The sequence below is a fragment of the Bacillus rossius genome, chromosome 10 (genome assembly GCF_032445375.1).
Source record: "Bacillus rossius redtenbacheri isolate Brsri chromosome 10, Brsri_v3, whole genome shotgun sequence".
Classification (NCBI taxonomy): domain Eukaryota; kingdom Metazoa; phylum Arthropoda; class Insecta; order Phasmatodea; family Bacillidae; genus Bacillus; species Bacillus rossius.
Window position 1 is genome coordinate 26,913,511 of NC_086337.1, and position 27,512 is coordinate 26,941,022.

Sequence of the window (27,512 nt, forward strand, 5' to 3'; positions counted from 1 at the left end):
TGTACGAACCAGCCCGAAGGGCATGTCGATCTATGGGGGTGAAACTTAGGCTGTCCGTGTGCGACGAACGAATGCCATGTGGACACTGGACAGTCTTTCGAATGGTTATATGAAATAGTTTAATGATTTTTCTTTTACAGGATAAATATTTACGCGGACCATTGGCAGGGCGTGGATTGAGGGTATGTGTAAGCAATGAATTAAAAATTCGTACTTTAATTACAATAAATTACAAACGTACTAGAATTGAGTTAGCAAACTACTATACATACAAAAATTGAGCTGCACAGGCCATTTCTAAAGCTCCATGAAAATAGTTGTTTTAAAAACCTTGCTCACAATATATTTATTAGAGCTAGCACTTAAACCACATTTCTAAAGGTGTAACAGCATGTTAGTTACATAAAAAAAAAACTTGCCAGGTCAACAACGACGCACCAGTTTCGGTGTGGAGGATATTGTTAACCCTTCCCACTTCTGTGTGCAAGAATCACACCTGTCTTAGTGGTCTCAAAACTTTCATTCAACTGATACTGCATGCAAGCAAGAAACAGTCTGCTTACAGCATGTACAGCTGGGTTGTCGACATCCAGGGGGATAGTGACCAGATGCCCAGCCGAGCATTCTCTGGCACATGCACTCAAGAGTGGGGGTGGTGGTCTGGCCATTCACAGTTCACAGCTGTCTGTATTCAAGAGGAGAAGTGCGACAGCTCTGCCTCACACGGCAAGAGGGCGAGTAGGTAGCTCGGCCGGCCGCTGCCAGCCTGTAGTAATGCCATGCGGTTATATCATAAAAGATCACAAAGAGTCAGGATGGAAGAGAAAGAAGTGGTATGGGAGTGACTGTGCTTGCCATTCAAACATGTATCATTGAAATGAGACTTCAGAATGTAGTAGGTTCAGCAAAAATGTATAATATTTTCACAGAATATTCACCCGTGATACCGACTAAACCATCATATTATTGTAAGTCACTATAAAAGTGAATGTATAGGGCATTTGTTCTTCTGTAGCATGATGTAGATGAAACCAGAGTAGGCAATAGTCATTTGTTTTGCAGTTGAATTTTCTGTTGTTCAAATAAGAAGCCTATTTACAAGAACCATAAATATACGAGTTCAAGAAGATAAATGAGGCATGCTTTATAATGGTAATATATCTTAATACCATGGATGACATTATGAAGATGGTGTTGCTTACATCATTACCACATCTTCATTCTTATGGGACAAGTTTGGAAATATGGGTGTTTCGTGCTTTTTTACAAAAAAAGAGTAAGTTTCTTTATGAAACTAACTTTCAGGTATTGTATTTTATACGTGTGTAAAAGTTTTGTGTGAAAAAAGGGGGAGGGGGGGGGAAGTCGCACCGGAAGCGAGGGATGCTCACCCTAAAATAAACAATGTCCTACCTGTTCAAGTATAGACACGATACCGTTGATATCACATGATTAACGATTCCATGCATGAAGTTAAGAAGTTAGGGAGTTGGTCGAATTTTGCATTTTGGGACACGCCCACCCAAACAATGTAAACTAATGGTGGTTACAACCATAGTATAATAATTTTTAAGAAAAAAAAATGGATGATAATCCTTAGAAATGCCATGTTGGGCTTTTGATTATACCAAACAGACGGTCCATTCCACAGTAACTCACGTTACAAAATGACAATTAAAACTATATAATAAATAACACAAAGTACTGAATTATTTAACAAACTTAACTGTTTATATTTTTTATATCATGCTTATAACTTAAAGAACATAGTCATATATATTTTTGGTAATATTGACTGTTAAAAACATAACTATGATTAAAGTATTATTGGTAACTCACATTACAGTTCATTGACAAGAGTTTCGAACAGAGTTGAAAACGTGATTAATTCTCCTCTGGTAAACAATGTGTTGGCTTTAGGATTTTATATGTAACTCAACTAACTTATACGAACATATGGTAGTGTGACATATAGTTGTTTGTTTGTAAATAATAACATAACAGTTTTTTAAAAAAGTAACTCACGTTACATCACACAGTAACTCACGTTACAGAGACAAAATAATAACATTCCAACATTGGTCAGTTTTATGGATATTGTTTGTTCTATTACTATGGGTTCTATAAATTAATTACACAAAACACCCAAGAAGCATAAAACAATGTTTCACTATATACAGAAATTCACATTATTACAGAGTCAAACTTAAAATGTCCACGAGCAGTTACAATTATTGGTGGATTCACAGTTCTTATGATTTGAGCTCTACTGTAGTAGATTTCGTCTTTAGTGTCAGGTCATTTCCCCAGCTGACCTTCTTTGGTCATTACGTTCACCTTGTAATCTTCTGAATCTATTTCAGTAACGATTCCTGGAAATAGCAAACTATCATATTTCACAACCACCAAGTCTTCCACTTTAATCACATCTTCTACCAGTTTCTCAAATAGTTTCTCACCAAATTTAGTTTCTGCTGTAGTTATGTGTCCAATAGTTTCACCATTACAAATTTCTAAGTTATGTGTCTTTGCAATATTTGGGAATGGCTTACAGTTCTTCACTAAAGATGGCACATTTAATTTGTGATTTCTGTGAACAATTTCTTCACTGTTCATCAAAATCACATGAACCTTTGACGATGGATCTACTGCATTCACAAAGTCTGTGGCATTATGTACTTCCTGCTCTTGACTTTCAACTAAATTTGACGCTTGATGGCTCCTCCAATCCCGTCAACTGGCCCCTTGCCGTGTGAAGTAGCAAAATAATTCCATGATATTTTCTTCTTGTGTTCACGTGCAAGAGTTATCATAGCTTCTGCGATGTATCTATTCTTGAACTGTGAACTAGGCCCATCAGACCAAATCCTGACATCACTTACTGATGGTGGTAACTCTTCAAGAAGTCTGTCAATATATGCTATCACTGTGTTTTTGGATTGGTCAAGAACATCAGAGGCAATTACATATCCTGGATTAACAACTCCTGAATGCCATATAGCAGCTGTGAACAAACTGTCTTGAGCATGTTGCCAATGAGCACTCTGTATCTCATCTTGAGCCGTGCAGGTGTAGTTTTCCGAGAAATCTACTTGAATGAGTGCTACGTGTGGAGTTGATTCAACTGCTGCTCGTTCTGTTTGGTAAGCTTTTGACTGTGCTCTCTTTAAGTAACAGTGTTCTAAGAATGGTGGGCCAATAGTAAGTATATGATCAACCAAATCCTGCAATTGTCCGTCTTCCTGCACTTTTAATAGTCTTCCGTCGCACTCCTTCCATACAAACCAATTCACATCCGATGAGTTCTCTGAAGCAGCACAAATTTGATTAAGTTTTGAAGGCATTAAATCTTTGCAGGTCTCACATTTGCCAAACCAACAATTTATTGTGGCATCCTTACATACGAAAGATTCTGGTAGGTCGTTAGTGTATTCTGGGAACTCTGGCACAAATTTGTGGAGAGCATTAACAGCGTCAATAAAGTTTTCGTGGTAACGACACAAACATACATTGTGAGGGAGCTTGTTGCTCAACATTACATGCTTCGGCCAAAGTTCTGCAAACTTGCTCCTTCCAATGACTGTGCCATTTTCATGACAAAACATTGCATGAGCCTCTGCCAATGAAAACATAAGGTATCGAATTTGCATTTTTGTCTTGTTTTTGTTCTCTCTGATAGTTACTACATATTTCCGTCCAAGAGCCTGGTGGTTAATTTCATCATTTTCGTAAAAGTGAATTACGGCATTCCTAGTATCAGGGTTTAAAGATTTTGCTGTGGAAGGTGCTGTACTGGTTAGCAAAGGCTGGACATAAGACTCAAATAACTTCTTAATGACAACTGTTTTCTTCCGTGGTGATTTTGGAAGTGCTCTTTTAAGTCGAGCAGTGGCCTTCCCTAGACTAGATGAGTTCTTAAAAGGTGGAGAAGCAGTATTAGATGTTTCAGGAGTGTTTTGATTTGAAGTTTCTTTCAATTTTTTTCTGTACTTAGCTACTCTCTCTCTCCCTTGCTTTTTTCTTTCTAATTCCATTATTTTCTTCTCACGCTTACCTAATGCCTGTTCTTTTAGCTTCTTTTGTTCTCTGTATTTCTTCGTGGTCTCTCTGTGCTTTAGCTTGTACTCTTTGTACTTGCCCTCATCCTTAAGTTTCTGCCTTTTCTGCCTCATCTTTCCAGCTGCAGTTAAAGGCATTCTAGAAAAAAATCACAAAATAAAATTATAACGTTAATTTACAGGATAGGAACATAAAATTCATACAGTTGTAGCAACCAAAGTTACAGTCATTTCCCCTTATGTAAATTAATTAAATATTAATAATTTATTATACCATATTGTAATATTCAGTACTGAGGTTAAGTATGCTCTTGGCATGCAAATATATTTGCATGTAGACAAAGCACATAAGTTCACATTTTCAGTAATTCTCATTTAACATTTAATGTTGGTTAACAAAACAATCATATTTCTCTAAACGTTTACATTATTATTTATATTAATACAGTAAAATGAAAATTTTACGCTTTTATCTTCGTAATAGATGTTAACTAAAACTATTATGCTCTCTTTGCTAGCAATAAATTTGCTTCCTTTAACCCAGTGCATGAACACAGTAACTCACGTTACATAATTCAATAATCATTTACTATAAGAAATATAAATAAATTAATTTCTAGTAAAATTTCTTTAAAGTAGTCATGCATGAAAGTATGAGAATATGTAATATTAATTTCTTTGTATGCATACAAAAAGCACAGCGACAAAAATTAATGTTTTCAGTAACTCACATTATACTTTTTAGGTTAGTTATAAAAATACATTATAATTAAATTTAAAGCTTACACAGTCATTTATTTTTTATATCATAAACTTAAAACAAGATTGTGCTCTTCAATTACCAATATCTAATAATACAACATACGACTTTATTTTTCAGTTTTCTTACCTTGAAGTTGATATATATTCTTACTAGAAACAGGTATCTTCACATATGGCTGGAAACAATGGCCACCAGCAGGAAACACATGCTCATAGAGGAATTGAACAGGGTCAAATAACACTGCTGAAATACCCTAGATACCAATAACGAAAACACAAATTTCCCTACAGATTTTTTCCCCGCCACTAATTATGTCCTGTGTTTCATGGAATGACCCAGACGGGAATTAAGTAAGTATATTTGACACAAGTTCAAAATTATATTGTGTATTTTTGCAGGATGATACAGTGTACTAAATTGCTTTTCATACTCACAGATTATGGAAATTTACTTAAAATTTTAGTTTTTGTAAATTAATAATTGCTTTTTCTTCAGTACTTTCTGACCTTACCTTGATTTCACCTTATTTCTTAATATTTCAATGTATTTAGGTAAAAGTTTCCTATTGCATATCCAAATCCACCCCTTGATCATAATGGCATGATGCTGAAAATATTGATCCTGCAGTACATGATGCTTGTTGTTTTAATTTAGTACATCGAAAGGTCCTGAATATAAAAAATTGTTATTTAACAATGAATTATGATCATATTGTCAGATCAAATAAACATCCGAAAATGATTCTTTTTACTTCCTAACATTTATGTTATGTCCAGGTTAGGTTCTTTCGATGTACTAAATTATAACAGCAAGCATCATATATCACAGGATCAATTATACAGGATCATGCCATCAGGATCAGGGAATAAATATGGATACATGACACGGAACAATTACCTTTATTTCTTAGGTAATACAATCGTGCTAGTTACTAGCGTCTTAAGAAATTCAGAAATTAGAAAGTTATCAAGAAAGACTACCTGGGAAATTTGTAGGATAAAAATTGTTAAAAATATGTAACTATAAATAGAAAAGTTCTTAAAATCTGTAGGCCTATAATAAAATTCTTCTTACATTGAACTAATTCAAGATTGGAAAAGAATATGGAAAATATACTTATTGCAGCGACTCCTGGGAAATAATGTGAATAACAAGTCATGTGACTGCAGATCTGCAGCAGATTGACAGGGCAGAGCAGTGCTGGCAGGATTCGTTGGAGAGCCCGCCTAGTCAGGATGTATTTTGTGTTAGTGAGGTGGGATGATGAGTGCAACACTCGCTGGTGCTTCTAGCGCGGTATCGCTTCTAAGCTGTCGTGCAGTCTTCTCGTCGTGCATAGGACAACAGTGAAATTGAGCGATGACCGTGATATTATATGGTAGAGAAATGAAGATAATGGTGTAGTGCAAGTCCCTTAAATGCTTTCAAGAATCTGTACTAGGTGTTTCATGCCCAAAAATTATTCTAAAACATGTGTTTAGCCTTTTCCACTCTTTTGGAAATATATGGTAAACTTTCAGTTTAGCAGCTTTCCGTAAAAAAAAAATAGTAAAATTCCAACAATGGTTTTCTAAACATTGCAGACGTTTCTCTGTTTTCTCTGGAAAGAGCATGTCATAATTCCTACTGGTTTATAAAAAAATTAATGTTAGTAAGTTACATTGGGTAGCCTGTGCAGCTGTCATGTTGTGCTTAACTTTTATTAGCATACCCGAGACTGTTTTCCGTGAGAGATTGGCCTGATTGTTGTCACAGCTCATCTGTTTACTTGATACCAGTTGCAACTTGAATTTGTGGTTCTCCAGAGATCCTTAGGAATACAGCATAGCCAAGGCTGTTTTCAAAAAGACTGGGATGTTTTAGTGTAAGTACGTTACAGCCAAGCCAAGACTGTTTTTTACACCCGAATTTTATTCCATTCAATTAAGGTGGGGAACAGATTAGGGTATAAAACGGTCTTGTCCCCGGCCATAATGTTCTTACATTAAACATCCTTGTCTTTTTTTAAAACAGCCTATGCTACACTGGTATTCCTAAAGTTCTCTGGAGAACCACAGGATCATGAAGCAGCTATTATCAAGTAAACAGTATGGCGGGAACAACAATCAGGCCAATCTCTTGTGGAAAACAGTCTCGGCTACACTAATAAAAGATAAAGCACAATATGGCAATGGCCGCAACAGCACAGGATATCTACTGTAAACGTTAATGTCTTATAAACTAGTAAGAATTTTGAAATGCTCTTTTCAGGGAAAATAGAGGAATATCTTTAGTTTTTTAGAACATCATTGTTAAAATTGTATAATTTTTTTTCATGGAAAAGAAGCTAAACTTGAAATTTACCAATACAGTTTAAAAACAAAATATGAAAACAGAAATACTCTTCTATCTTCAGTGTATCTACGTATCTAACAAAATGATTCATTTTAAAAAACCTAATGTAATGCCAAGCTATATGATTTATGCGATTTCACCAAGACAGATATTTGTCTTGGAATTAACGTTATCATCTTAAAGCAATGAAAAATGTTAGTTTTTTTAATTAAAAAAAAAACTGTTTCAAAAACAAGATTCCGGCCAAACTAGGTGTTTTATGCGAGTTTCGTAAACAGACACCACTATGATAACTTGAGTTGTTTTATAATTGCATGTTTTTTTTTCTTCTGAAGCTCAGCACACTGTATGTGTGACCATGTAGGCAGGGGCTTCAGTTTTTTTTTCTGTTGGCATGCCGATCAGCTGCCAATCAGATTTGTGCACACTGTTGGCCATTAGGTATGACGCGAACCAGTTAGACATTACAGTGCACAGTTGCAGTGTGCAGTGTTAAATTATTTCATGGAATCCTGCATTTAATTTTGTTTGAAATTTCCTCAATAGTCATCCTCACTATCACTGTCCACATCTAACCTCGCCTGATATCTCTACATTTTCTTTTTTTTTGATGCTTGTTAACTCCAGGTTAACTAGCTAGCCACCAGTTCATCCACGGTTAACTTTAACCAAAGGTATATCTTAAGAGTCATGCGTTTCAGATCATGATTTTATATTTGTATTAATCACTGATCAACTTTTAGAATTTTTCAAATGTTTAACTTTCACGAAATTAAAAATATAAAAAGTGCATACATTTTGCATAATTAGCTGCCAAAGTTACATTTTTAATATTTTTAGGTTCTACAAATAAGGAGAATTTAATTTATTGCAGAACTGAAACTTTTTAGGTGAGATGTGAGATCTAACTTGCAGTTAAATTTTAGCCATAGGTTTGTCGTGAGGGGTGTTTTCGAATCGGCTTACGTTTATATCTTGGGCGCCACCACGTGGACCCGGCTACCGACTCTGTCCCAGGGCCGTGACGTGACCCATGTGGAGCTAGGCTCGACTCCCCCCCCCCCCCCCCCCCCCCCCCCCCCCCCCCCCCCGCTAGCACTCACCGGCCCGCTCTCAGCGGCGGGCACGCTATGTTACTGCTAATGGGGTCTTGAGGCGCCCCACACACCACCGTCTCTGTGCTGGGAAACTCGTGGTCGAGAATTAAGTGCAACGAGTCTAGTGAATATTGAGCTTCATTGGCGCAGACACGTACACTCACGACGCACACAGAAAACAGCACATAGTCCAGGTTTCTTGCTGACCAGGACACCGCGTGGCCCGGCTCCGGAAGTACAAGTCCGCCGATTAATCTAAATATGCTCCGGGGGAGCTTTAATTAATTACGTTAAACAGTCTGCCGCCGGGGTAGGCCTCGAAGGTTGATTAAAAAAGGTTTAAAAAATATTTACGATGGCGGATGTTAACGGACCGGTTACAAGCAAAAGTCGAAGTCGACCAGGTGCTGAGGTGCGTCCTACCCCGCACGGCGAACGGAAGAGACTGCCCCGGGCCCCGGGGGTCATGGCCGCAGGAAGTGCTGAACGTACCGTTAGTACATTAATATTAAATACAGTTAAACATAACTATTAAAACCTTATAAAAATTACAAGTTATTTAAGATTTAAGCATCAAATATTACAGATATTTAAGAATTACATTATTTAAAAAACATACAGTCTCCACTGCCGCACAGTGCGACCAGACACACGTACACACGCACTTGTTGGCGGGAGGTTTGAAACAGAGGGGGTCGGCAGTGGCGTGAGGCACATCGGGCTTAGGAAGGGCGTAGCCCTGGTCGACTTCAGGTTTAACCGAAGATCATAAAACCAGCACTTAACGTTGCCATGGTATTGTGACCTTACGCTATTATTTCTTGTCATGCTGTAAAAATGCACGACATAGAATCGGATTTGTTGTGTCCTGTCCGTCGTGGCATTGTGACTCCAGCTGAGGTCTTTGTAATAATGCAGTTTCTCACTTGATATGAATAAGAGTTAAGGAAATCCTGTTAGAACCGTGTTAGTTGCTGTTCCTGTAATGCTAGGACTGGCACAGTGCTGATCCCAACGTGTTTGTGTGCGACAATGCATTTTGTGTTAGTTTCTTGGACGATGTGCATCTGTGATTTAAATTAAGTAAATTGTAAAGTGATTGTAATAAATGACGATATGCAAGAGAGACACCACTATATTTGCACTAAGTAAAAAAAAAAATGGAAAAATTATTATGAATTTTAAACAAGAATTCCTATTAACAAGCAACTGTAAGTTTGTATTTTTCAATTGAACCATTATGGCCCAGGTACAATCAACATAGAATGAACACATTGATTGTTATAGCGATAACACAGCGGCCGCCTGGTTACAACGGTTATAAACTTGATCCCATTCCTTTGTTTATTTTGGTGGTTTTAGTTTTCAATAACAATCTATAAAGCACAAAAACTAAAAATTAAATAATGCAGGAATACATTTTTGATGATTTTTTTTCCTTTGTGAATCAGTGATATTTATAGCTTAAATCCATCATGTGAACATAATAATCAAAGAAAATAATATTCAGCACAATATAGTCAACTCATTCTTTTTCTTTTTAATATAAGTTCTTAAATGATTATGTAGTAAGACGTTCAGAGATTCTGATAGGACAAAACCGTATCATGGTTTTAGCAATAACACAGTATTATGCAAGAGTAAAACAGAAAGCGAACTCTACTTAATACAAATGCAGAGCTTGATTGAATGCTTAATACAATGTTAGAATTACATGGAGCTCTACTGTTATATATAATACTGTGTTGTGTTAGTGAAGTGCTTATGTTAATTGTGTCCAGGGCTTGACAATTTTGTTTAATTTTTTTTCATGTTTGTTTATAGTTTCTAAACAGTTTATGGTTTTTAATATAATTATATTTTGACTTTATTTAATGCTGTAGGGGTTTAATTAAGTTTTCTGTGTTATTATTATCAATTACTTGGTTTGGCTAGGTTTTTATTTAATTCATGCCAAATGTATATTTAGCCTGGTTGTATTGTTAGTTAATACAAGTAAGTTATATTTTTCAGAACAGTGAAGAAAAATTTAAAAATAGCAGAGTGCATCAGAGCAGGTAACTGATGATTGGAGGCCCTGGAAAAATCTCTCGAGTTCTTTGGAGGCAGTTTTGGACATTAAACATTTGTACATTCAGTTTACATTTTTAATTGAACATTTGGCCCTCAGAAGGACTCTGAACCAGTCACACCTACGGACAGAAGTGTTGCCGGGCTGCGAGTGTAGCAGGTGTTGAGCGCACGGGAAGGCGCGACGAGCAGTGGCCGCGATGAGCACCGCTGACGAGGCCGGGACCGGGGGCAGGGAACCGGAGGCCCTGTCGCACGAGGAACTGCTGGAGGTGACGGGCGCGACGCTGGCCGACCTGCTGGGCTGCGACCCGCTGATGAGCGACCTGCCCCGCGGGGTGACCCCGGAGGAGGTGGGGGCCCAGGTCGCCCTGGAGCAGGGGCAGTCCATGACGGTGAGGGTGGTGCGGGCGGACGGGGAGGAGCTGGCGGTCGTGGTGCCCCAGCGGGGAGCCACCGTCGGGGACCTGAAGAGCGCCATCCGCCGCCACGTGACCCTGACGATGGCCCGGGACCGTCGGCCGGTCACGGTCAGCTGGCGCTACGTGTGGCGCACGTACTGGCTCTACCACGACGTGCAGAAGCTCAAGGACGACGGGGCCTTGTTGGCCGAATTTGGCATCAGGAACAAATCGAAAGTCAAGTTTGTCAAGCGTTTGCATGAGAAAGGCACGCCTTAGAAGCTTTTGGAAGCAAAGTAAAATTCAAGAATATTCCTAGTAACTATATGTAAATAGACTAGGAGTAGTGATCTCGTGTTATGTTATCATTAGAGGTTTTATTTTAACTTCATGAATATTTAATTGTTGTCTGAAGGACTATATTAATATTTTTGTTTTGCAGTGTCTTCCCCACAAACGGCATCAAGTTATTTGACTGTTTAATGCTAAACATGGACTGAGGACAGGATGTCGATTCCTGCAGACATCTCGAGTGTGGCGAGTGATGACATCAATGATGTGTTTGACTCCATAGCTCTCAGCGAAGAACGATTGTCTGAGCAGGGCTACCAGGAGGGTTTGCAGAAGGGTTGCACCCAAGGTAAGATAGATGGCTTTCACATGGGGTACCATAGAGGAGCGCAAATCGGGGCAGAGCTTGGTTACTACACGGGCGTGCTGAAAGCAGTGCAGTCAGCTGCAGCGAGCGGCAGCAGCATACTCACCGAAAAGATCGCTTTAGACATTGCGAAGTTACTACAGTTGCTGGAAAGTTTCCCTCGCACCAACGCCAGGGAAGAAGACATCTTAGCACTCCGCGACAACATCAAGGCAAAATTTAAAAAAATCTGCTCCGTGTTGAAAATCAACAGTTTGTTTACCGAGTATCCCAGTGTTTCATTTTGACATTTCAAATGGAGGACTTCAGCGAAACAAAAATAATTTCGGCACTGACTTCCGTGCTCCAGTTTCTGGATAGAGTAAAGCCGCTGATAGACAGTCACATGGTGCTGTTCTTCACCGAGCAGTACTGGTCGACGCTCGTTCCCGAGGCCATTCGAAGGGAGTTTGAGCGTGTGGGCATGGAAGGGTTCGCTCCGGTGCTCTGGGACGGCGGGGGACGCCGCGAGGAGCTGCCCCAGGACTGCCGGAGCCTCGCGGAGTTCCTGCGCGATGCCAGGGAGATGTACGCGGGCAGTCTCGGCGACGTCGTCCTCACGAACCGGCAGCTGAAGGAGAGACTGCGTGGCGGGGAGCGGCACGGAGGCCTGCCGTCGGGGCAGTGCATGTCCCGCAAGAAGCACCACGAGGTGGGGGTGATGGCGGAGGTGGCTGCCGCGCTGGCGGCAGCCTCGGGGGCGAGCCACGTGGTGGACGTGGGCGGGGGCAAGGGCTACCTGGGCTCCGCGCTGGCCCTGCTTCACGGCCTGCCAGTCCTGGGCGTCGACTCGTCCCGGGGCAACACCTCCTCTGCGGCCCGGCACAGCCACAAGCTCCAGGTGAGTCGCCCCGCCGTCGCACTTGCTGCCTTCTGGACAGGCGTTTTAGTAGCGAGGCGTGACGCTTGCAAGAATTAGCTGAATTTTTTTTTTATCTGGGTTTAATATTTTGTTGGCATATAGATCATTCTTGACAGTTGCACACTACAACACAGACCAGGGATATTGGGGAATCAATCGGCTAGTCCTATTGTTCAGGGTTGTCTATAGGTCACGAGTCAACAAAAGTCACGAAAGAAACCGTAACGATGCTGGAAGTTGAGGAACATTAATTTCTAGCAGTTTTGTTTTTTTGACACCACTTCATTTTATAGTCTCACGTTAAATGTAAATAGTTGAGACTGTCTACTCAAATCATGTGCAAATTATCTGTGAAAAGATTTTACTGTATTTAGCTTTATAACTTAAAAATTGGTACATTCCTGCTAACAGTGGATATGTTTTGTATAATGTTTAGTTTTTCTTATGGTACATAAAAATTGCCCAATGATATATAGAAGTTATAAAACTTTATTTAGAGGTCCTCAAAAAGTCTTGGAACAGGTTTAACAGGAACTTGTAAGCACTCTGTTGCTAGAAACCATCCCAGTATTTGTCTGGAGAGATTTTGCAAAACCACGGAGAACTGAACTTTGAAAGGCTGAATCTGGTGTAGAACCCAGGTCCTCTGGAATGCAAGTCCAGTATCTTACCACTGCGCCACCTCGCCCTGTGATACATAGTGGTGAATGGTAGCTCCACACGGGCAGCATTCAAACAGGGAATACATCTATACACATGGACACTTTCACACTGAGACTGCAAATACCCATGCCACCAGTCTGCTTTTGGAAGTTGTGGCAGCATGTTACGTCACCCAGCACTGAACACTGCAGTCAGAACATTGTCTCTGTCGACATGAAATATAGATAAGGAAAGTTCCAAGTGCAGGAAGAGTTGTCAGATTTGTTTTGGCACTATGGGTGGTTTCCAAAGATAATAAATAAATAAATAAATAAATGAAAATGGAAAAGTTATGGTGATTGTTGTGTGCAGTTTACTAAACGTTGCTCGTAGCAAATTAAAAATTAGTGTTTTACTGTATAACGTAAGATCTTAAATCTAGCATTCAAATGTACTGCTAATTCTGTAGTCTGGCACCAATCAAACCACTCTCATTCAGAATTTTTCTGTTTGGATTCCAGCTACTGACCTCGGTCAGCTGGCATTTTTAGTTCGCTCAAGAGTTCATCTTCATACACGGTTTTCATCTTGTTTTCAAAGCAGGTTATATTTATTCCGGCTAAAATTACGTGGAACCACGATCATCCGGCAAAGTCGCATAATCCAGCAGTCCCGAATCGGTAGGATTAAACTACTTTCGCAGAACTTATTTTAGGCTTTATGATTTATTATAGTTGTATAATAATGTGTTAGTTTTATGAAGGAGATGTTGTCGCTGATCCTTGTACTGTTGTGTGTGTAGAAGGCGTGGAGAGGAGCCAGCAGCACAAGGAACGAGGAGCGTGAGAATGCCACGGCGGCAGGCGGTCGCTACAAGGTGGTGACCATGTTCATGGACCGGGACACGCGGCCGTCGCAGCTGGTGCAGGAGCACTGGGGCGGGGCGGGCGACTGCCGAGTGTGCCTGGTGGGGCTTCACGCGTGCGGGGACCTCTCCCCCGCCTGCCTGGGGGCCTTCGTCGCGGACGGGCGGGCGGCAGCGCTGTGCCTTGTGGGCTGCTGCTACAACCTGCTGGGGGAGGCCGGCCTCCCCGTCAGCCGCCGGGGGCCCCGTCTGGGCCGCAACGCCCGGATGCTGGCCGCGCAGGCGTGCCACCGAGTCGCCGACACCCGGCAGGTGAGTGCACTTCTGTTTGTGCAGCTACAGTCAAACCTCTATCTATCGTTTTTCAGGGGACCAACAAAAAAATTCAGTAGATGCGGACATTCAATAGATGTGGACTTCTCTCTTAGATTTAAAAAAAAAAAAAAAAATTAACCTCAAAATTAGTGTCAGAAATATGTCAGTTACTTGTCATTAAAGTTTAATCAGTTGAAAAATAAATAAAAATGGAAGCATTTTTCTTAATTCAATTTACACTTGCAAAAAAAAAATTATACGCACAATAAACCTACATGGAAATTAAAGTCTTTTTCAATATCCTGAAGTCTGAAATATGTTTACTCATGTCATCAAATGTAGAGCTGTACTAAAGAAGCTGATTTTGCCAATATTTAGTTGAATCGGCATTTCTGCCGACTTCCGATACGCTTGTTAATTTTCGGCCGATATTACTGAAAAAACGAGAGAGACTGCCATAACCTAAAAATCCACGAGTACCCTTTTCACTATTCGTAGTAGTACTGCATTCTTTCAGATCGCATTATTTCTTTGCAACATGTGCCAACCGTACATATCAAAATTTAACATGCTTTTTTTTTCAATAATGTTTTTAATTTTAATATGTCATAAATAAATACATTACCATCGCGGTAAATATACATCTCGGTTGTTACCGTAACTAAAGTGCAAATGTGGTAGCTATCGTGCTTCTGTAGTATTATGGTATCTACAAAGAATCTTTAGTTCTTTTTATGGTAATTATCATAAGATAACAATTGGGTTTGTACTGTAGTTATGGTACATCATCCATATTTCTTCGTAAGTTGTTGTTCATTTGTCTTTTCTTCATGTTTACGTGCTCCATTACTTGACTGCAGATTTTTACTACTTCTGTATACAATCTTTACTGTTTTTATGACTGTTTCTGTCTAAGAAATGGTTATTTCTGCAAAGTCTTTATGGTTAAACGATCATCTATTATAATTTATAGTGACGAGACCACATATTTTGTACGATCAATGCGGACAAAACGATAATTTGAACATCGGTACAAGCGGACTTTTTTAACCTTAGTTGTATGGCAATTTTGCCGGGACCGTAGAAAGTATACGATAAACACGGACAATCGATACATGCGAGTTCGATAGATAGAGGTTTGACTGTACATGAAAAAGTTTACAAAAATAGAGATTTCGATTTTTGATTGGTATCATTGTGATGAGAAATTCTTTTAGATAAATTTATTTACAGCTATAGCTGACCTTGCATCAATAAGATTACATTATTATTATATTATTATTAATATTATTAAATATATTATAAAATCTGGCAGTACAGTTAAGGGGTCCACCCAGTAAAGGGTGTATTTGTATTAGTGAAGCAGGATAATAAGTGTGACCTTCACTGGTGTTCTAGCGTGGTATCACCTCTTAAGTGCACGGTCTGGACTAGCGCGCAGTCAGTGAGATTCGTTTGGTAACCATAATAGTACATGGTGGAGAAATGAAGATGAAGGTGTAATGCAAGTCCCTTGAGTGTTTTTAAGAATATGTACTGGATGTTTTAATGCCTAAAAAATATTCTGAAAAGACTTTTTTTTTTAACTATTTTCACTCTTCTTAAAAATATAGTTTAGAATCAAAATACAGAAACTAAACTATCTACCCACCCTCAGTGTATTTTTTTAATGCTGTTCGTAAATAGACACCTCTTGGATATCTTTAGCGTTTTCAAATTTATTGGTGAAGCTCTGCCCACTGTGTATGTGCCAGTGTAGGCGGGGCGCTTAATTTATTTATTGAGACTGAATGTCCTGTTGGCATCAAGGTCATTAGAGACGATCGGAGGTTGTGATGGAATGAATGGGTCGAGAAAACCCACCCAAATTATGACAATGTCCACCATGTTTATCTCTTGAAGAAAATCTAGGGTCAAGCCTATTGGTAATTAAAGCAGACTTCAGTCGCCTGTCACTGTTCCTAAACTCTGGCATACTGTATAAAGTTAAAGGAACTAATGATTGTCCTGTTCTACTGAACTAACTCCATCATTCATTTGTTGCTTATATTCATTCAGCCATTCATTCTTATTTTATGAATACAGTGTAATGGTCCTGTTCTATTAAAATTACCTTATTTATTTTTTTGACTAAACTCTTTATTCCTTCTATAAACCAGTGCAAGTATTCTCAACTAGGAATTATCTATATTCATGCATGTGCGCATGAATATGTGTGCATATGTGCATTTCATCTCAATATATTGCTGTACTGTATGTGATTGTCATTGAATTTTGATATCTGTGATATATACTTTTTTTTTAAATTTAAATGAATGTTTTTTCAATTGCCAAGCATTAGTAATGTTCTACAATGGTATAGTCTAATCTATCAAAATCTGAGTAAATTTTTGTCTTTCTGTGCATTCAATTGTCTTGTTATTACTAGAGACAAGATTTAATGGTTTTATCTGTAGGCCAATTTCATTCTTAAAACAGGAGATTTTGGTGTTATTATTTTATTTTTTATGTATTCTTTTTATTCATAAATATAGCAAGCATATCATTCAACAAAATAATTAATCTGCAAGTATTTGTGGGTTTAAAAGATATACCAATGTAATATGTAAAAATATGTTATTACGTAATAACAATTGAAAGATTAAAAAAAAAAAAAAGTAAAATTTTTCCCAATCTCTTTAGTTTATACATTTTCGTTAAAAATTCTAACTCAGTTAATTACAGTCATTGACTTTAATATATTAAAAAATTATGTTTTTGTAATTTGAGTTAAGTTTTGATTAATTATGCTGATTAATTTCATGATTTTAGTTGCATATGGTGCTTTATGGTGTACTAACTAGCAGTTTGGTGTTATATGGTGTAATAATAATTTTTAGGCGTTATTTTGGTTTTATCACAATTCACGTTATGTATATGTAATATTGTCCCTAGTTATTACTATTAGCCTGGTGGATTGATAATAACTAAAGGAGCCCTCAGATGGGTTAGGGGGGAAGAGCGAGGCAGGAGTTAGTCATTCTAACATAGGAGCAGGTGCAAGGGAAGGGGGATGCTAGTTGACGGCATTATTCTCAGCTGCTTGTGATGTATCCCTCCCTCCCTCCCCGTATCCCATGGCTGCTGGTGACGTCACGGCCAGCAGTGGCCATCTTGCTTCATATTTTGGTAACTAGGTAGCGCTGCTGTGGAGCGCTGGTGTTATTTTCAAGAATAAAAATCTACTGCGACGGGCAAGCGGCAAACCAGTTTCTCAGTTGGAATATGAAGATGTAAATAAGGAATATGTACTGTAGTTGGCGGCGGCAAACTCAGATTCTAAAATACAGATAACCATGTTGTCTGCCAGGGATTTTAAATGCCATAGGCTGCTACATATAAATTTTAAAAAAAGGTGCAAATGATCATGTCAGCTGCTAGGAATCACCATTTTTTTTTTAATAGTAATTTTTAATTCAAATTCAAACCCCGGAGTCCGCCATCATTTTTTTGATAGTACGGGCGCACACCCTTTTACAGTTGGCGGTGGATTCCCTGTTTTACCGAGCTCTCCTGGAAGTCCTGTTGGTGGAGAGCTGTGGCCGAGATGCCCGCTGGGGACATGTGGGGCGGATCGCAGCAAAGTGCGGCAGCTTTCGAGAGTACGTGCACAAGGCCACAGAGAAGCTGGGTCTCAGCGTGCAGGTGGGCCGTGTGTTGCGTCTTATTATTGTGTCAAATGGGTCATACATACAGTGCTTGATTTTCCCCGTGTGTATGTCATTTCAAGGGCTTGAAAAATCTTTATATTGCTTTAGTTTTTAAAATACCTTGAATTTTTTTCATTTTTCAGAAAATAAAAAGTTTCTACTGAATAACATTAAATGGTATAGTTTGCCAATTATAATAGTTAAGTATTTTGGGCTAGTAGTCGGGTTTAGAGGTTCTTATTACATGTATATATTTTATAAGCATGCAATAGTTGCTTAATACTAATTCCAGAGGGTTCGAGAACATCCTCAAGTTCTGTCTGCTCTGTTTTTGCTCTACAAGTCTTGTTTTGAATTTTTTTTTACTGTAAACAATATATTGGTTTGTTTATTGAGATAAATGTTTTTTTTTACCTAAAGATACACACTAAATGTTAACTCACATCAATATTGTAAGTTTGGTCCTTAAAAATTTACTTTTCAACCCTTGACTAGTCCTTAAAAATACAATCAAAATATCTGTAACAACTAGATTGTTTGAATATATTTTTTTTTATTTGCTTTCCCCGCAGGTGTCTGAATCTCGGATTGAGAGCTTGTACGCACAGTATTTGCCTCAGAAAGACCAATTGCAGGCTTTCTTTTCCTTGCGCGTTGCTCTTGCGCCGGTGGTGGAGACTGCTTTGCTGCTGGATCGTCTCCTGTACCTTCATGAGCAGGTACTTTTGGTTATGAATATTTTGTTAAGATTTACCATTGCAATTAGTTTTTATATACTTGTTCTACAACCAGCATTATATTTAATTATAGTGAATAGAAAAAATAAAGAATGGACAAGGAGGTACTTTAAAAATTCAAAAGTAATAATGTGCATATTACTGTGATTGAAAGGTCTCTATGAAGAATTTAAAGCTGGAACATGTTTTTATAGTGCTTTAATAGCAAAAATACGGGTGAGAATTTTAATTTTACATGTTAATAATTATTATTTTAAGGTGTGGACTGTTTTCATGTCTGTGAAGTAATTTAAATTGTTCCCTAATGTTAGGCTGTATTATTTATACCAATGCTATTTTTTTCGTAAAATTTTGCTGTTTATTGCTGTCATAGATTAAACAACATACAAGAGCTACTTAATTACGTTCAGGTAATACACTGATATCATAAGTAATAGCTAGAGACATGCAGTTTTGGGGTTTATTTTATAGCAAAATTCGTTGTTATTTACCCTTAAAAGTGGTGTTATCATACATCAAAAGCGGTGTTATTTTTTAAATAGTTTTAGCACTATAAATTTAAAAAATTAAGCTAAGCATACCTTGAAATTTTGGACACATTCTTGCATTGTACAGTTGCACTAGCAGCAGTAATTTACAATCGAATTTACACATCACTTTTTACATACAGTAATTGAAAATATTTTAGTACCTAAACCAGCAAGAATAAATATGAAGTCTCTAAAATAATGACATAAACACATGGAACAAAATCCTCAAACTTTAGCTCTCGAAAGCAAAAGTAGCCATGATACACAAATTAGCCTCACTTAAATTTGTCCTGCGGTCTGTTAAGACTGTGTTATATGAGGACAAAAATCGTTCACAGTCAACGTTTGCAGAAGGCATCCAGATGGCTTCAAGGCAGCTGGAAGCAAACAATGGCTGTGACAGCTTTACTACATTCAATGACTTCACTACGTCCACTGAATTGTCTGTTTCCATTTGTTTTGTAACAATGTCCTGAAGCTGACCAAAACCAGCTGTTAATTCTTCAGTGCTTATGGAGTAGAGACTATGGACAGTTTTCAGTTTCTGCACCATTTCTGGGTTTAATTTAGCAAGCAACAAACTTTCCTGACTAAAAATTTGAATTGCTTCAAATCTCTTTCTACTTGGGTCAGTTGTCATGAGAGAGTTCAGTTTGGAAAGGGCTTGTGTTGCTGTTCTTGTGATGGACACTTTAGCTTCAGCAGCTTTAGCGGGGGGCATGTTAGACAAAGCTCTACTGGTTGCCTCAAAATAAATGCCACGAGTGATGTTTTCAAATTTTTTTTTTATACCTTGCAAGTCCCCATATAGTGAATGGGCAGTTGGATACAAAGAACCTTCAAGTTTCTGTATTAGCTCTACAAGGCTCTTGGCATGCTCTTTCACAAAGACAGCTTGACAAAGAATGAGAGAAATGTCATTTTCTGTGAGTGAACACAGAAACTCAACCCCTGAATTTTGTGTTGCCTTTAGTTCATCTGTTTTGCAGAAATCAACAATGTCATGTATGTAGTCTGCTACATAAAAAACGCTGTTGAACCAGGAATTCCATCTAGTAACAACAGGAAGTGGGAACAATGGACGTTTCTCTCCATGCTTTTCTTCAAGAAAGCTAGCATACAGGTGCCTTCTTTTCCTGGTGTTGTTGAACACATTTTTTATTTTGCTCATAGCATTGTTCAACTCAGGCAACTCTTTCACCCAGACATTGCCAACAAGATTTAACTTATGTGCCCAGCACTGGACATGCGTTAACTGGTCTCCAAGGATTACTTCGAGAGTACTAACAGCCTTGGTCATATAACGAGCAGCATCGGTTACTACTGAGAGCACATCACCATACTGTACATTGTACATTTTGAGTGAATCTAAAATTGCCCTCACACAGTTTGTGGCATTAGCAGCTTCAAGAAAGTGAACTCCTGCAACAAATATTTCTGGTTTATCCTGTTGAAGATTCAGAATTCTAAATAAAACAACAAATACACACCTACCCATTTTATCTGTTGTTTCGTCGCACAGTATGTCAATTTTTTTGTCCTTTAATGCAGTTTTGGCATCTTCAATTCTGCATTTGGCTATGTCCTCTACATATTTCTCACGGACTGTTCTCGCAAGTGGCATGTCTCCAGCACCTTCGATGTATTTGTTCAGCCATGCCCTGATATTAGGATCATCAAGCTTTTCAAGGGGTATATTTGCCTTTATAAAGGTCTCTGCTGTTTCCTTTATAAATTCCAACTTTTTGTCTTTTTGGACATTATTTTTTGCTGTCTGAAACGCTGAAGATATTGACGACTGGCGTTCAGGCGCACTAGATGAGCCTTGCAATGAAGAGAGACGCTTCTTGTGTTTTTCACTGCCTACATGTTTTTCACATGAGTCTTTCCTATCCCAAGAGACGGTGACATTACAGTGACGACAAAAAAGTGTGGTTGAATCACTAGCATAAAGTCCGTGTTGAGAAAATTCAGAGGCTCGCTGTTTTGCAGTTACCGGCACTTTAGGCATTTTAATAGGCCTAATGTTTTAGCCGACCTTTAAATTGTACACCTTTAATTTATTTCACAGACGTTGAAAACTATCTGTAACAAAATTCGACCCGTTAAACTTTAACTTGCGCACAACAGAATGTTACGAATCGTCACCGTGTTTGCATTTTAAATTTGGTATTTGGTTAATAAAAATGGACGCAATGGACAAACAACGCTAAAGACTATATAAGAGAACAACGCTTCGAGAAACAACCTGCTGTAAACACCGTGATAATCGACTGTCCAGGCGAGCCGAATATCAAAATACAGCAAAACCCCATATTTGCACTTTTCATGGGGACAAAGTAAAAAAGTGTAAAAAGCGGGAAAGTGTAAATAAAGGGAAAAGTAAGAAATACGTTAAAGTTAATTAAAATACAGTCGCATCCTGCAGCGTTCAGAACGGGCTACATTACACAGTAAAAATAAATAAAAAAGGGGCGCAAATTGATGAAAATTTACCGTCAATTGCGCGCCTTGCGCGGAGAAAGGTCATTGTACTCGATCATCTTTTGTTACAGTGCGGCCTGCGGCGTCTGTTCTCTGAGCTGCGCATGCGCAGTATAACTCATTCAATGCTCCGCCCAGACTCGTGACCTTCCATCAGCAGCCAGCCAATAGATGCGAGCTTAGCGGAAAAAAATATAAGCTCCACCTCCCGTGTACCAGTTTTGTCCAGTTCTAATACCAGTTTATTGGTATACGCACCCGCTTACTCGCTGCCGTGACATGTTCAAGTTTACGTTCATCTTGATGTCTTGATACCAATAATTAATTATTTACGATCCCCACAAATAAATGGTTAGTTTAAAAAATATGCGTCAACAGTATAATACTTCCGAAATTATATAATACGTATAAAACAGTTACCAAGATTCCACTCATTTTATCTTGTGAAGTTCATGTCTCGTACCAGTATTTCGGCTAAGTTGTGACATAAATACAGTATCAGCACTTACAATGTTACGATCAGCCACGTAATATTTCCGACATTTCCGTTACGTTTCTATATTCGTGAGTTTACGTTTTTCCCTAGTACATTTTAGATTGTCTCCTGCTGTAATTACTTGGACTTTTACACGCCTAGGCTTAAATTGTTACATGTTTAGAAATAAAAGCAACTTTTCATGTTATAAAATACACTGTGTGGGTAGTTATCTTTGGTTTTTTGTTGTTTCACGTTTGTTACTGTATTTACAAATTGAATTGCCGTGTTAGAATGAGGAAAATGTTCTGACTGTTCGCCGAAAATTCAAGGATTTCGCGTTATTATCCAAAATGTGAGAAATTCGCATTCTTAAAAATGTACTCAAATTCGCGTAAAAATTCGTTTTATCGCAATCGCGAAATATGCATGTCTCTAGTAATAGCTATAGTCTTGCAGGAATACTTTTTATTTTACGTAATATTAAATGGTTAATTTTGATTCAGCTCTGATGCAACCAACATTGTTAGCTAAGTTACATATACATTTTATTTGTGTTGTAACATTTTATGAAATTATTTGAAAACCTTAATAAACCTGGAATTAGGTTTTGCCAAAAGTGTGGCCACCCTGTTTAAGCATGATTCATTAAATAGTATATATTTGACTAATGTTTTCTTTTAATTTTGTTAAATCAGATGACATGCTTGAGACATGAGTCATTGCATGAGCATCTGCGCCCATTGAATGTGTGTGATGGTACTTAGTAATACCAATTGATCACAAAATTTGATTGATCTTGCATGCATGTTAGGTTGCTAGTTCACGTCTTGCTGGGATTCAATCTCATTTCGACTTAACCTTCTCACCACACCAGTTAGGGACCAAGTTCCCTTGCAAATGCCTGCCTTCCTCCAGCATTTCACCTCCTTTCCCTAAGTCGGTCTTCGTGAATCCAAGTTGGTCAGTCAAAATTGTGACTGTCTTAAAATATTTAACACTATCATTAGAGTTGATTCATCAATATGTTGAAATGGGATTTTTGACATTAACAGTAGTTCTCAGATCAGTTTTTTTTAAAATAATTCTGGTATTTTCTATTAATTGGAAATTTTGCCATTGACCTGTGTGAAGCTTTGACATAAGTGAATCAGTCAAAAGCCCTTTTTAATATTTGATTTGACTTAAGGAATTTTGCTCTTCATTTTATTTGATGAGGTTGTTGTGATGCAAAGATTTGTCTTGTGAAGCTTAGCATTTGTTGCAAAGCTTAAAAATATTGGAAGCATAAGATTTTCTCATGAAAAAAAAAAATATATATATATATATTGTAAATGATTTGCTTCATTAAAGTTGTTTACTTAAAAAAATTCTAAAGGAGACATTCAGTTTGCTTTTATGAATGCTATATATTAATATTATACATGGTTCTATAATTTTTATTGACTGATGTTATACATATATACATTAAATTGGATAATCACTTAATCTGTCCAAACAAAAAGTTTAATACCGCTTCATCGAGAAAAATATTCAAAATTTAATTTACTTTGCGTATATTTAAACATTCAATTTGATATTACCTTCTCATCAGAAAAAAATTATTTGCACAGGTCTAACATTGATCATGCTGTTAAGTGTATTGAAGAGAACTCTTGTTCAATTTAACAGGGTTTATGTTTGATTAGTTTGCTTTAGCTAGTAAGGAATCCATTCCAGTCAATAATGGTCTATCGTTTGAAACTTTGTTAGTAATTGAAACCTTTAACTCCTAAATTAATAAATATGTACTTGTAATCAATGAAAACCTTAATTTACCTTTCCCTACCCAACCCAAGCTTTAACCAGAGAAATTCAAACAAGGTGATTAGGTAGTGGGAGCTTGATGTAAATAATGGCTATATCGTATGCATATAAACTATAAAGTTAAGATTTTCATTTTGCTTTCACTGATCAGTTTTCATCAAAATGTGAGCTGTATTGTAAGTCATGTATGTGTGTTTCTCTTTCAGGGTTTCCACAAATCTTGCTTGGTTCAGTTATTTGATCCTGTTGTTTCTCCACGTTGTTATGGCATAGTTTCAGTAAAGAGTTAATAGTTAATAGTGATTGTGATTTTTTGTTTTCCTGTGCTTGTTGTTCAGATGCATGTATTTAAACTTTGGCATTAAAAATTGTATTTTGCTATAACATTCACGCATAGTGTCAATGAAATTTTTTCAGTTACTTAAATATAAAAGCGCTGGATTATAAATTGTACAAATTAAACAATCATGGTTTCACAAAAAAATAACATTGAAGTATGTGCTTCATGTTTTGGCTGCATAGTCCAGCGATTCCTTGTTGTCCCTCTCCATCCACAGTAGTTTCTTTTCTCCGCCGCAGCAGTAGTGCCGTCTGTGCTACTTGTATTTAAGTGCTTGTCAGCCCTGCACTCGGGTATGTTCCTGTCTGTTTTTCTGCCTGTTTGCTTCCGTCTTCACGGTCGTTTGGTTGCAGTTAGGCGAGGCGCATTAGCCCTCGACAGTATCGGCGATGACATTAACTTCATGCACGTCACAGTAACTGTAAGAATGTTGAGCTATGCTGCTGTGCTAAACACTTTGAAAATACTTTGGATCTGTGCCATTTCTCCTACCTGAAGGGGAATTCTTATTTATTTTGTGCGCGCCCATCTTGCGCACTACCTTTTGTTCATTTGTAGTCTGTTTGAACTTGGGTTCAAGCAGGCTGCAACTGTGAGCAACTCTGCTTGCAGGGTGCGTTCATTGTGGTTTTCTTGTGTTTCATGATCATGGGCTCCGCTGGTGTCTCCTGGATTTACCGCTTCCATCACACCGAGCTAGTTCAGTTCAGCACTTGGAGAAAAATGGGCTCCTGTTGCTGCCAACCAACACGGTAATGGAGTTACGTGCACGACTGGTGCAGTTTATTCGCGAGATGTGTGACATCCGGCCTGCTAGCCCACCAGACACAAGCCCCTCAGGAAGTATGTTCGTCCTTCTCCAATTCCTTCAACCAGAAATTCTATTTTGTGGCTAAATTGAACCTAGGTCTTCCATGAAAGCTCTTTTGAGCAATTGCCCAGAAACTTATGTTGATGCGCTCACAGAAGCCATAGTTCAAAACTTAGATATTCAAAGATTAAAAACATTGCTTGTGTTATCACTGTGCCGTAAGCACGTCCTAGACAATGTAAGCGCGAAGAAGTTTTTGGTTTCCAGGGGCTCTAATGAGACTGCTACACAGTACGTGAACTGCGTTACCGCAAATGTCGACGTGCTTGAACAAAACATCCCGGCATTGGAGTTCAGTCAATTAATCCTAGGTAACTTCTCCCCTTTTCCCCCCCCTCCATATGCTACAACATTGCGGCATGCTGTTTCCTACCTCTGAATGAATAGTGTACCTGGGGTGGTGAAGAACAAAGCCGTTTGTCGGCAGTGACTAAATACGAGGCTGAGTTTCCTTCTGCATCGCAGAACATTAAGTGAGTTATGCCGCGTGCTCATGGCATGCTGCTTGCTGGTCAGGTGTTGTATCTGACAGCCAGTCTGCTGTCTCAGATGGTGATTGGAAGCCCAGGACAGGTCGGCCAGCTGGTAATTTATAGCTGTGATACCAGTGGCCTTGTTCTTTTGATAGACCATGTGAGGGGTTCTCTCGCGACAAGCTGACACGTCGCTATATGAGAGTCACTTCCGCATGCCCGCGTTGCGGCGAGTGTAACTGATCAGCCTCTTGCGCTACGCTCGAGCTTGAGCAAGGTCACGCGCAAAGTACAGCCTGGTTCAGAGCATGCGCGGGCGTTGGGATAATTGTTGCGCTTTAGACCATGGCACCACTGATTGAACCAAGCCATGTATTGGGTTAAATGACAGACAGTGCTTCAGATGTAAGGGATAGGGGCACTATAGGGCTAATTGCCTGGGAAACAAACAAGTGACTGGGCGCAAAAATTGGCCGCTTTCGTCGCTTGTTAAAAAAATCTTCTGTCCCTGCGTATTTACACTACTCGACCGTCACCGTTTGATAGTACTATTACCCCGCCTTAGTGGATACTAGAGCCACTAGTACCGTGATAGGTGACATTTGTCTTCAAAGCCACATGGAGAAATACCCGATATTGTACGACGTCGACAATATCTGCGTCGCTAAAGGTGAGCTCCTGCGTGCAGATTAATTAATATGTCGTCTTGCATTTCAAAATCAGGCACTTCTCTTAAGATTGGAAGTTCATGGTGGTCCCAGGAATTTCGCCTAATTTCATCTTAGGGGTTGATTTTTTAAGTAAATTTCATTGTTGTTTTTTGAACATGGCTCGTCTTGAGCTCTGCCTCGATTATGATGCTTCTGTTCTGAAGATTGAGTCTCAAGACCCCATAGTCTTGAGCTATAGTGACAGCGAGAGTCCACGCGTAGACAGGCTATCGCTAGGCTGGTTGACACGTTTCCCGATGTCATTTCTTCCAAATTGCGAAAGTGTGACATCATTCCATACAAATTTTACCTGAAGGATGAAACACCGGTGCGAAGTAAGTTCCACAAGGTGTCTCCGCCCAAGTTGCAGGCTATGCATAGCATTATTAACAAGTTGTTAGCAGCGGAAGTAATCTCGCCCTCCACGTCTGTCTTAAGCACTCCGACTTTGCTGGTTTGTAAGAAGGATGGCGTGAACTGACACATGGTACATAATTATATTCCTTTGAACCGTAAGGATTTGTGGCTACTTCAGATGGTAGAAAGCGCATTACAGCACTTTGTAAAAGCTAAATATTTCTATGTCACTGACTTAAACCAGAGTTTACATCAATGCTAAATTGCTTATTATTATTATTATTATTATTATTATTAGCATTAGCTCCCAGCTATTGTAAATTTACCGCCTAATGTACTCCTTTTGGCCATTATCAGATCAACAAAGTACCCATGAACGTCAGTTTTGGGAGTCTAGCTCTGAGCCATTTCCACGACCACATCAAGGACATGGCTCAGAGCTAGACTCCCAAAGCTGACGTTCATGGGTACTCTGTTGATCTGATAATGGCCAAAAGGAGTACAGAAAGCGGTCAATTTACAATAGCTGGGATCTAATAATAATAAGCATTGATGTAAACTCTGTTTTAAGTCAACAACATAGTAATATTTAGCTTTTACAAAGTGCTGTAATGCGCTTTCTACCATCCAAAGTAGATACAAATCCTCCATGAGTATCTTATGGTTCAAAGGAATATAATTATGTACCATGTGTCAGTTCACGCCATCCTTCTTACAAACCAGGAAAGTCGGAGTGATAAAGTCAGACGTGGAGGGCGAGATTACTTCCGCTGCTAACAACTTGTTAATAATGCTATGCATAGCCTGCAACTTGGGTGGAGACACCTTGTGGAACTTACTTCGCACCGGTGTTTCATCCTTCAGGTAAAATTTGTATTGAATGATGTCACACTTTCGCAGTTTGGTAACAATGACATCGGGAAACGTGTCAACCAG

General features: G+C 38.7%; 3 protein-coding genes across 3 annotated transcripts in view; all 3 read left to right on the forward strand.

Moving 5' to 3' along the window:
* The window catches only part of LOC134535882 (U11/U12 small nuclear ribonucleoprotein 25 kDa protein-like), a 160,924-nt gene extending 149,767 nt beyond the window's left edge, over positions 1–11,157 (forward strand). The window contains exon 2 of the mRNA XM_063375229.1: positions 10,266–11,157. Coding sequence (XP_063231299.1) covers positions 10,523–11,002 — 480 coding nt within the window. The 5' untranslated portion in view covers positions 10,266–10,522 and the 3' untranslated portion in view covers positions 11,003–11,157. The remainder of the gene's footprint in view (positions 1–10,265) is intronic.
* Positions 33–24,211, forward strand: LOC134535877 (probable methyltransferase-like protein 25). Its single transcript, XM_063375221.1, has 6 exons — positions 33–182; positions 11,166–12,261; positions 13,727–14,101; positions 17,624–17,788; positions 18,366–18,512; positions 24,032–24,211. Exons 2-6 carry the CDS (start codon positions 11,677–11,679, stop codon positions 24,113–24,115), a joined length of 1,356 nt encoding a protein of 451 aa, XP_063231291.1. The 5' UTR covers positions 33–182; positions 11,166–11,676; the 3' UTR covers positions 24,116–24,211.
* Positions 11,231–11,668, forward strand: LOC134536309 (protein LTO1 homolog). Its single transcript, XM_063376060.1, has 2 exons — positions 11,231–11,363; positions 11,418–11,668. The coding sequence occupies exons 1-2, from the start codon at positions 11,231–11,233 to the stop codon at positions 11,666–11,668; spliced, it is 384 nt and encodes a 127-aa protein (XP_063232130.1).
* Positions 24,212–27,512: the final 3,301 nt, after the last annotated feature.

Coding starts and splice junctions, on each gene's coding strand:
- LOC134536309 (XM_063376060.1), top strand. CDS start 11,231: ATGTCGATTCCTGCAGACATCTCGAGTGTGGCGAGTGATGACATCAAT. Junction 11,364..11,417: donor GCAGAAGGGTTGCACCCAAG/GTAAGATAGATG, acceptor AAATCGGGGCAG/AGCTTGGTTACTACACGGGC.
- LOC134535877 (XM_063375221.1), top strand. CDS start 11,677: ATGGAGGACTTCAGCGAAACAAAAATAATTTCGGCACTGACTTCCGTG. Junction 12,262..13,726: donor GGCACAGCCACAAGCTCCAG/GTGAGTCGCCCC, acceptor TTGTGTGTGTAG/AAGGCGTGGAGAGGAGCCAG. Junction 18,513..24,031: donor TCCTGTACCTTCATGAGCAG/GTACTTTTGGTT, acceptor TTTCTCTTTCAG/GGTTTCCACAAATCTTGCTT.